This window comes from Mytilus californianus, unplaced genomic scaffold (genome assembly GCF_021869535.1).
Source record: "Mytilus californianus isolate M0D057914Y unplaced genomic scaffold, xbMytCali1.0.p SCAF_13, whole genome shotgun sequence".
In the NCBI taxonomy this organism is placed as follows: Eukaryota; Metazoa; Mollusca; class Bivalvia; order Mytilida; family Mytilidae; genus Mytilus; species Mytilus californianus.
Window position 1 is genome coordinate 28,704,863 of NW_026262615.1, and position 11,654 is coordinate 28,716,516.

Below are 11,654 nucleotides of genomic sequence, written 5' to 3' on the forward strand. Positions count from 1 at the left end.
TTTTGGTCGTATATTGGTATGACGTTGGCGTCGTTGTCGTCGTCATCGTCGTCCGAAGACACATTGGTTTTCGCACTCTAACTTTAGTTTAAGTGAATGGATCTCCATGAAATTTTACCATAAGGTTCAATACCACAAAAGGAAGATTGGGATTGATTGGGGGTTATGGTACCAACAGTTAAGGAATTAGGGGCCAGACATAACTTGTGTGTTAGTGTATGGACCTCTCTGACATTGTACCACAAGGTTCCATATCACAAAGGGAATGCTGGGATTGATTTTGGGGGTAATTACCTCAAAATTTTAGGAATTAGGGGTCAAAAAAGGGGCAAAAAACAAGCATTTTTCTAGTTTCATGATAATAACTTGTGTGTAAGTGTATGGATCTTTCTGAAATTTAACTACAAGGTTCCATATCACAAAGGGAAAGCTGGAATTGAGTTTGGGGGTAATTGCCCAAAACGTTTAGGAATAAGGGGCCAAAAATAGCATTTTTCTAGTTTCCAGACAATTACTTGTGTTCAAGTGTATGGATCTCTCTGAAATTGTACTGCAAGGTACCATACCACAAAGGGAAGGCTGGGATTGATTTTGGGGGTAATTGCCTCAAAATTTTAGGAATAAGGGGCCAAAAAGGGGAAAAAAACAAGCATTTTTCTAGTTTCAGGACAATAACTTGTGTGTAAGTGTATGGATCTTTATGATATTGTACTACAAGGTTCCATATCACAAGAGGAAAACTGGGTTTGAGTTTGGGGTTAATTGCCCTAAACGTTTAGGAATTTGGGGCCAAAAAGGGGCCTAAAAACAAGCATTTTTCTAGTTTCCAGACAATAACTTGTGTTCAAGTGTATGGATCTCTCTGAAATTGTACTGCAAGGTACCATACCACAAAGGGAAGGCTGGGATTGAGTTTGGGGGTGATGAATCATAAGGGGGTTCAAAATATTTGGGGGGGGGGATTTTTGTTTTTTTCCTTTTTTTTTTCTTTTAAAATTTTCCATTTTAAGTTGGTTATTTCTGATTTATATTTAAAAGCAAATAATAATGATATGGTAAGAGATACACACCAAACAGTATGTGTAAATTATTATATAATAAGTATTGTGCAATAGCAAGAAATTTTCAATTGCACAATAGCAAGAAATCTTCAATTGCACAGTATTGCGCAATAGCAAGAAATCTTCAATTGCACAGTATTGCGCAATAGCAAGAAATATCCAATAGCACAATATTGCACAATAGCAAGAAATTGTCAATTATACAGTACTAGTATTGCGCAATAGCAAGAAATATTCAATTGCACAGTATTGTGCAAAAGAAGATACTTCGTATAAATGGCTTATTTCTTGACCAATTTCAATGGGGTTTTATTCTTGAATTCTTGGGGTTCTTTAATATGCTGAATCTAACCGTGTATTAAGTTTTTGGATTTTGGGCCATGTTTTTAAATTGGTCCACATTGAGGTCCAAAGGGTCAAAAAATAAACTTTGTTTGATTTCATCAAAAATTGAATTATTGGGGTTCTTTGATATGCCGAATCTAAACATGTATTTAGATTTTTGATTTTGGGCCCAGTTTTCAAGTTGGTCTAAAATTAAACTTTGTTTGATTTCAACAAAAATTGAATATATGGGGTTCTTTGATATGCTGAATCTAACCATGTATTTAGATTTTTGATTTTTGGGCCCCGTTATTAACTTTGTCCACATTGAGGTCAAAAGGGTCCAAAATTGACCTTTGTTTGATTTCATCAAAAATTGAATTCTTTGGGTTCTTTGATATGCTGAATCTAACCATGTATTTAGATTTTGGATATTGGACCATAATAGGTGAATGTCCAATTTAAAATTTTTAAGTTCTTAGACCACATTCATTCTGTGTCAGTAACCTATGCTGTGTCAAATATTTAATCACAATCCAAATTCAGAGCTGTATCAAGCTTGAATGTTGTGTCCATACTTGCCCCAACTGTTCAGGGTTCGACCTCTGCGGTCGTATCAAGCTGCGCCCTGCGGAGCATTTTATTAGACGATATCTAAACAAAGTTTATCCTTTCTTTTCAAAGATTTGCAGAAAGTTATGCTATTTACATGTGACGTCACCAGGCATGGTCACCTTTTTTCATGACGTCGCAATAGGAAATTCAGAAGAAACCAAGAAAATTTGACGTTATAATTTAAATTTCGACCAATCGTTTACAGAGATGAGAAATATTTTTCTCACACCGATAGAGAAATGTGAAAAAAGCATGAAAATAAGAGAAATTTTGATCTTCCATCCTTGAGAATTTATGTTAAATCCTATATGAATATAAATGATATTGAATTATAATTATTAGTCAGACTCATACGGTACAGAGGAAAGATCAAAAGTTTGGGTTTTTGTCTCGCCTTGACGGAGTCAAAAAGCGAGACATAGGTATGCCGTTTCCGTAGTCGACGGCGGTGGCGGCATCAACAATGTATTTGTTTGTGATTAGGTCTAGTTCATGGTGAACCACTAGTGGTAGGTCAATGATATTTGGTATGCAGTTGTATTAGCATTGGCACATCTCATTACCATGGAGGTTATTTAGCCCCGCCCCCTCAGTCAAGGTCTATTGACTTTGAAATGTTTCATAGTTTACATGTATTAGTTTGTGATTAGGTCAATTTATGGGGAACCATTAGTGGTAGGCCAATGTTAATTGGTGTTCAGTTGTACAAGCATTAGCACATCTCATTTTCATGGAGAATATTTGACCCTGCCCCCTCAGTCATGGTCTAATTAATTTGAAACTTTTGCTTAGTTTACATGTATTAGTTTGTGATTAGGTCAGTTTAAGATGAACTGCTAATGTTAAGTCAATGATATTTGGTATGCAAATTTATTGGCATTTGCAAGTATGGTTTCCATGGAGATTATATATCCCCATCCCTGATCATGGTTCATTGACTTTGAAACTTTTACATATATATAGTTTACAAGTTAATGTCTGTGTTTAGGTTTGTTTAAAGGGAAAGACTTATAATAGGTCAATGGTATTTGGTATGCAGTTGCATTGGCACATCTCATTCCATGGAGATTGTTAAGCCATTTACCTTCAGTCATGGTTCATCGACTTTGAATATTTGCATAACTTACATGTTAAAGTATTGCTATTTTAATTTCAACATTTGCATTATCAAAATTACAAAAAGGCGAGACATATCTCTGTGAAAACAGTTTATTTATTTTAACAGCAATTTATACATTAAAAGTGATAAACTAGCTTGTTGTACTCTAAGACATGCTTTGTTGATATAAAAAAAAGATCAAATCAAAAAATCTTTTAATCATTGCTTTGAGAATAAAATTTAATTTTTTTTTTTTTCAGAAACGAGGTCCCCAGAGATCTGTAGATGTCATTGTTTCAGCATCATTCCTTATCACCATAGTGCTCATAACATTAATGTGTTTGCAGGTAGGTTATAACATTAATGTGTTTACAGGTATGTTCTTATAATATTAATGTGTTTACAGGTAGTTTCTTATAACATTAATGTGTTTACAGGTAGGTTCTTATAACATTAATGTGTTTACAGGTAGGTTCTTATAACATTAATGTGTTTACAGGTAGGTTTTTATAACATTAATGTGTTTACAGGTAGGTTCTTATAACATTAATGTGTTTACAGGTAGGTTTTTATAACATTAATGTGTTTACAGGTAGGTTTTTATAACATTAATGTGTTTACAGGTAGGTGCTCATTATCATGTTTACAGATAGTATAAATAAGAAGAAGTGGTATGAGTGCAAATGAGACAACTCTCCATCCAAGTCACAATGTATAAAAAGTAAACAACTATAGGTCAAAGTACAGCCTTCAACACAGAGCCTTGGCTCACACTGAACAGCAAGCTATAAAGCGCCCCAAAATGACTAGTGTAAACAATTCAAACAGGAAAACCAACGGTCTAATCTATATAAAAAATGAGAAACACTTATAAACCACACCAACAAACAACAACCAGTGAACAATAGGCTCCTGACTTAGGACAGGTGCATACAAGTGCAGAGGGTTTAAACGTTTTAACAGGCGCCAACCTTCACCCTAACCTGAAACAGTAGTGTAACATTACCACATAAAAAGACATACTATAAAATATCAATTGAAATGGCTTAACTCGATCAAAAAGACATATAAACAAAAACAAGTAAACATACACTGAACGAATAAGTTTGATCTATGACACAATGAAGATATAATATTAATAAAAAAGATGTAGGAACAATCTCAAAAAGACAACTCTAACCTGGGACAAAATGGTGTTAAATAATATAACATACACAGGTAAATTTCAATAAAATAATTTTGTTGTTAGGAGTACGGAAACGTTTTTTACAAAATAAATAAATTTGTTGTTCACAGTACGAGTACAGAAGTGAAAATTTATCATCATACTAAATACTTATCAAAGGTGGTACATGTTAAAAATAGTGAGATGAGATATAACACAAAATAATTAAACATTGAATAACAGAAATGCATTACAAATTGTGTCAACAGGTCAAATTAACAAGAAAGTACGATTTGAGAGTACTCATAGTTACTGAAAGCTAGTTAAAAGCCAAAAACATTTAATAATAAAAAATCATGAATCAGAGACTAAAATCAATTAAAACACCTCCCAGGGATTTAGTGTTTTAATGCCATGGACATTCAAAAAAGACATGACTTGTGCAATGCCAAAATAAAAGTATCTACAGGCAGTAGGATAGTTACGATTTAACCTTATAATAAATATGTATCATGTTATATATAGATAAAGCAATCTTTTAATAGAAAATAAACGTGGATGTGTATTTATACATTCCAAAAAACATTTGAAAGAATACAAAGTTAGTTATGTTTTAATTTGTTGATGACAAAAATCGATGTTAGTGCCAATGTAAACAATATTCAAAGATCTTATTAAAACATTAATAAGATAACCTTTACTAATAAGTTTGTTAAAAGGTTCAATGAGTTTACTCGGATCACATAGTGCTTTCCACGCTTTTAGTACAATATTACCTTAACATTTAGGATGTGAAATACCGTTTTTAATAAGTTTTCTATAGGTACAGCCAAATTTACTAATCAAATCTTTGTATCTATGAAGGAATTTAGTAAATGTTTGAAGTAATTTATGGTAAGGAAATCCCTGACTAAATAATTTACCAGTGATGCATTGATTATGTTCCTTAAAATCTATGACATCACTACACACACGGGCATAACGAACGAGTTGGGATATATAAACACTGTATGATGGGGCTAAAGGAACATCGCCGTCTAAAAAAGGAAAATTAACAATGGGGAATGAAAAATCGTCTCTTTTGTCGTAAATTTTAATAGGAGTTTCCCTTTGGAAATTGAAATGTCTAAATCTAGAAAAGGACACTACTGCTGTTTATGTTAGATTTATTAAAGTAAGTTCCTTTTGGGTAAATTTTGGTAGTATATTTAGAGAACTCTGGATTATTTAATGAAAAAATATCATCTAGATAACGGTAGGTATTGTTGAATGTGTCAACCAAATGTAACAATGAAGTGTCTTTACTGAGTTTAGCCAAAAACTGTGATTCATAGCAATACAGGTTCACATTACTGTAATGCATTCAACATGTAGGTTCTCAAAAGACAATATCCTTGTCAAATCCATGGAAGTGTATGAAACTTGGACAGAAGCATTTATGTGATCAAAAGACAGTTTCCACAGCAATTTTTTTTTATAATATTTTCCTTTTCTTGATATTTTCCTAATTCATTGATTAATATTTTTTTTTGCAGTTATCATAAATTAAAATCTAAGGTTGAGTTTTGCAGACTATCAATAAATTTTTCAAATCTTCCTGCAACTTTTGGAAACTTGGACAGAAGCTTATGTATGATATATACAGAGCAACATTTAAAAAAAAGAATTTTTTGTTTACTGATAAATGGACTTTTATTTTGCAATTAAAACTTTGTCAAACCATCATAGAATTTTATGAAAGTTTGACATCTAAAGCAAAATTTTGATAATATTTTTTTTATTTTTTGTTATTTTTCTGATTGATGGACTTGTTTTTGGCAGTCAACATTACAATTTTAAACTGACAGCAGCAATTGCAGGAATGACACAGTGGAACCATTTACAATTTTTATGCCCCCGCAACTGGGGGGTCATATTGTTTTACCCCTGTCCGTCCGTCCGTCCCATTATGGGTATAAAGTAATTCCAGATAACTCCTCCTATAGTTTGAATGCTAAGAAGTTTTCACTTTGCTGGCTGTTTGTACATATATTGAAGGTGTGCATGTGGTCAGGGTTTTGATTTTTATTGATATTTGCTCTTTTGGGAGATAGTTGAATTTTGTCATTTTTGTATATACTTGCATAAGAGGTGCATAGCGTTTCCAGATAACTCCTCCTACAGTGAACCATAGACCTATGTGCTCCCATGCTCAACTTTGTGTATTTCAAAATAACATTTTGCATCTGCAGGGGCATCATTTGTGTCTCCCAGACACAATAATATTTTTTAAAAAGTCCTGCATTGACTTTGTTATAATACAGTTACTTCAGAGTGGAGTGCAGGGGCATCACTTTGTCTAGTTTTTTATTAAATTTTACCACTGAGAAAATTATGAAAACCCGCAATTTTTAGCATGATATTAAAATATTGTTGACATATTATGATATTAATTAAAGCATTTATTTTTAAAATTATTTTTCAGTTATTAAAAGATGCAGACACATATTTAGATTTCCTGTGTAACTGGGAGTTACTGTTCTGGAGTATGACACTTGGTGTCTATCTCTTCCGATTTCTTACGCTTGGTCTAAAAATTAACAAAAAGTATCGTAACCTATCTGTACTCATCACGGAACAGATTAACTTGTATCTTCAGATGGAACAGAAGCCTCACAAAAAAGAGGAACTGATGGTAGCTAACAATGTACTAAAACTAGCGGAGGATCTATTGAAGGTTGGTTTTGTATTGTTGGCATTTTTATGCCCCGCTGCAAGGTGAAGGGGTCATTAAGTGTTATCCTTGACCCTCTGTCCTTCCGTCTTTCCATCCATCCCATTTTTGTTTGCAAGCTTGAGGGGGACCATTCGTGTCCTCAGACACATTCTTCTTTTATTTTTCTTTTGGGGTCCCTATACTCTAGTGTAAGAGTTAATCTATGGTTATGGTAAGGTAAGATGTGTTGTTATAAATTATTGTTAGGGTTAGGGTTATATATAGGTTTAGGGTAATGGATAGTTTAGTATACTGTGGATTCATTTATTTTCGTGGGTACCAATTTTCGTGGATTGAGGAAAACTTACACTTTCGTGGATATTTAATTTCATGGTTTTGCTAATGTCTGCATAAAAGTCTATGGAAAATTTGTAATTCGTTGAACATTTAAATTCGTGGTTCACCTGTACCCACGAAATCCACGAAAATTGGTATCCAACGAATAATAATGAATCCACAGTAACTCTATATGGGTTGAGACCTTTGTAAGTTAAAGAAGGCAGTTTGGTTTGTTGTAGGTATAGAATCATTAATTTTGGCCCTGTAATCAAGAACAGTTTTTCAAGAAGTACATATTTCAAACAAAATAGTTCTGATGCATAGCTGTAACTTTCAAAATGAATAAAATATTTGGGTATGAAATGAAAGCCTAAGGCCTTGGATCACAGCTTGGCTAAAAATGATCAGCAGGCAAAATTACTGTCTGTTCAGAAATTTTCAGAAAATCTGACTTACGGTACATAATTTTGTGTTAATGATCCTGAAAGGTCAATATTTTTTAGGAAATTTCACAAATTTTGGTTATTATCTTGAAAACTGTTATAGGTAGATAATTATAGAATAACTAATCAAAGAATTCAAATAGAGAAAAATATTCAACGAGTGACCGAACAACACATTAATTCACGAATGCCCATAGCGCATGAGTTAATTATCAGTGTTGTTCGGTCACGAGTTGAATATTTTTCGATATTTGAATTCTTTGATTAGTTATTCTTTTTATTACATTAGCAAATGGCTTTTTTTAATGAAATTAATGTAGAAAATGTAAGGAACTATATCTTTTTTCTACGCATTCACAATTTGTTTTGATCCGACGTTATCAACGTCTTGACAACGCCTATTGTTGTATGACGTCAGAGAGTGAAATAACCACGTTTATTTCACATGTGAAATTATCGGTTTTTATTTGACTGGGAAATCAATGTAATTCATTGCTACCAATGTAATAAATACTTTAAATTGTAAAAAGGACCAGAACAATAAGATCAAGACTGCCAATTTATCAGTCCACCTGTCCTCTTATAGGAGTTATTGCTCTAGAAAGACAATTTTTATTTATTTTTGCATTTTTTAAAGAAATTATGATAGATTAAGAGAAATGATAAGACAGCAAAAATGTTCAGCACAATAAGATGTACATATTGGTCGAACATTGCCGAAATATTCAATCAATTTCTTATTAGAGTTATTGCCCTTGAAAAACCATTTTACTCATTTCTACATTTCTGGCAGAAATTATGATAGAGATTGTAATCAGCAAAAGAGTTCAGCACAATTAGATCTATAAATATATCAACATGGCTAGATCTACAGATAAATCATCATGCGGAATTCATAATTGACCCTGCCAAAGATTGTTTTGGAAAAAAACCTTTTTTTTTGGGGGGGGGGGGGGGGGGAGGGTTTCAGAAACTAAAAGAGATAGAGAGAAACTGTAAGTAGCAAAAAATTTCAGCACAATTAGATCTTTAAATTAGTCTTATTGGCTGAAATCATTTATTGATTCTTTATAGTAATGTTGGCTCTTTGAGGCTGAAAAATTATCAGCAAAATAATATTTACAAATCGATCAGCATGATGGAAATAGTCAACTGACTCCTTATAGGAGTTTTGGCCCTTGAAAAACAACAAGTCCATTGTTTTGTATTTTTTACTGAAAATTCATGATAAGTCACAATTTTAATTTTTTTTTTTTTTTTTTCATTTCTGCTTATAATTTTTAAAATGATCATGGATATACAGACACTTGGTCCTGTCAATATGATCAGATAGAAAGATTTTGGTTCCTTGTTTTAATTCTGGAAATTTATATGACACGTAATTACAAGATAAAAAGTTATTAAACATTGCCCATGCTGTTTTTTGAAAAAATATTTTGAAGAGTGAAGTTATTTTTCTATATGACTTTTAGAAATACATGTAATGATATTGATCCATTTTCAGGAACTTGAGAGTCCATTTAAAGTGTCAGGGATTACAGCAAACCCAGTCATATACAATATAACCAGAGTTGTTGTATTGTCAGCATTTTCTGCTGTCCTCACAGAACTTCTTGGATTCAAGCTCAAGCTCTATAAAATCAAACTTAAGGCTTAATGAAGACACATGTTTCACCTAACAGTCCCTCATAGAAAGTCCAGATCAAGTTCTACATGATCAAGCTTAACAGAGTTAAACTTCAGTCATACGCAAGAAAAGGCAGCCACAAAGCTCAACAGATCGATATCGAGACTTACATTAATGGAAAAGAATTACCGGTAGGCAGTTTTCAGAAACCTGGTATTAAGCTCTAATTTCTATAAAATGAAGATGTGTTCCTTATAAAGGTTGTAGTATTTCCATTATAATGTTTTTTGTTGACTCAATTTAAACGAATATTGAGTCAAAACAGAACATTTAGTTGATATAAATTTTACTTTCACCCTCATTGTTGAAGGGCTCATTATAATTATAGTTACTATCATCTTAATCAGGTAGCATACATAGTTTACTGTCAATCTATATCTCTATATAACTTTTTTTCTGTCTATTAGGGCCAAACCATTTGAGTATGAACTTTGCGCATTTAATTATTTGTGAACCACGATTTTATATTACTGTGAGTTCATTATTAAAGGTGGGATACCAATTTTAATTGATTTCATAGGTATATGAGACCTCAAATTTTAGTGTTCTGTGAAGTACAAATTTTTATAAGCTCATATGCAGACTTTGCCAAAACCACCAAATGCAAGGCCACATTTAAAAATATGTTTGTTTCCCCTCTCCCGACCCTGGATTTCACAGGAGGGTAGGAAGGTTAGTCAAAAGTTTTTTGTTTTCTCCAGCAGTATTCAATATATATATTGTAAATTTCCATGACTGTATCGTTTCTTGACTTTTGATAGAATCCGATGGAAAATTAGAAACTTCCAGTCAACAGAAAATGACAATCGATACCTGAAACGACCCCGAAATTTTTCCAGAAATAAAAAAAAAATATCGCAAAAAAAACAGAATAAAAACTTTTGGGTCGGTGGGACTTTCTATGAGTCGGTTGGGCGAGGGAAAACAAACCATATCTTTATTTTGGCCCAATATCCTCTAAAACACATTTTTTTCTCAGTCCATGAAAATTGATAATTATGAAAAAAAATGAATCCACAGTATATATAATCAAACTAGTCAACCTGTTAATCAGTCATTCTTTTGTTATATGCCCAATGATTTGTTTGGCCAGTATAAATGTCATAGTATTATTCTTTCATTGGTTATTAAATAAAAGTCATATGTATTTTAACCCTTAAGGGGCACCTTTGATCACCTTGGTTTTAAGTGGGATTCATATTACTTAGTCTTAATGTTTTTTATGTAGAGTTATGTGGACTTGTTGGTCTTTCTGTCTTTTTTTTTGTTTTTTGCCATACAGTTTCTTTTGACTTATAAGTGAGTTTTGAATGTCCTCCTCGTATCTTCCTCCACTTTTTTATGCTCCATGTAGTAAACGAGCAAATTAAACTTCATTAATCTTTGTTCATACTCAAGAATATATGCTTGAAATACAACAATGACTGTTAGACTTGAATGAGTAATAGTTTTATATTTGAACATTTGTATAATACATACTAAACATTGTATATAATACACACTTTCTGATTTCTGTAAAGATCTCAAAGGTCATACATACATAGTTTGCATTGTGATAGTTCTATTGTGAAATCATTAATCGTCTTAAGACAATGTGTTCATGGTAGTAAAAATTTCTTGCATTTAATTTATGTAAAAAAAATTATTTCAATAGCCGACAACTGTCAAACAGGTTCTGTATATCTGCAGTTTGTCATTTATCTGCACTTTATGAAGAAAATGATATTGATCTTTATTTTTAGATAATCAAATCTAACATGTTCTGTTGAATTGCAGTTTGAGCTAATATAGCTCGATCTTGCTATATAGGTTCAATCAGCCTATACAAAATTATCTCCCTTTGAAATTTTATGATAAATTAGTTAAGTTAATTAATATATAACCTGCACATGCATAAAATGCACATTTCCACTTTGAATATTTTTTTCTCTACATAGATTATAAGTAAAAAAATATCAGTGTCTCACTTATTATTTGGAAGTGCAATCTAAAACTTTGTAGACATAACTAAGAAGTACTGCTGAATATAATTTTGCATTTTTAGCTCACCTGGCCCGAAGGGCCAAGTGAGCTTTTCTCATCACTTGGCGTCCGTCGTCCGTCGTCCGGCGTCGTCCGTCGTCGGCGTTAACTTTTTACATTTTGAACTTCTTCTAGAGAACCACTGAATGGAATGAAACCAAACATGGTATGAATGTTCCTTATGAGGTGCTGACCAAGTGTTGT

At 32.5% G+C, this 11,654-nt stretch overlaps 1 protein-coding gene across 1 annotated transcript in view; it reads left to right on the top strand.

The window, feature by feature from the left end:
- The window catches only part of LOC127723468 (protein PHTF2-like), a 43,888-nt gene extending 32,750 nt beyond the window's left edge, over positions 1–11,138 (top strand). Inside the window, exons 14-16 of the mRNA XM_052230120.1 lie at positions 3,360–3,446; positions 6,729–6,980; positions 9,246–11,138. Of these exons, the coding sequence (XP_052086080.1) occupies positions 3,360–3,446; positions 6,729–6,980; positions 9,246–9,398 (492 nt within the window). The 3' untranslated portion in view covers positions 9,399–11,138. The remainder of the gene's footprint in view (positions 1–3,359; positions 3,447–6,728; positions 6,981–9,245) is intronic.
- Positions 11,139–11,654: the final 516 nt, after the last annotated feature.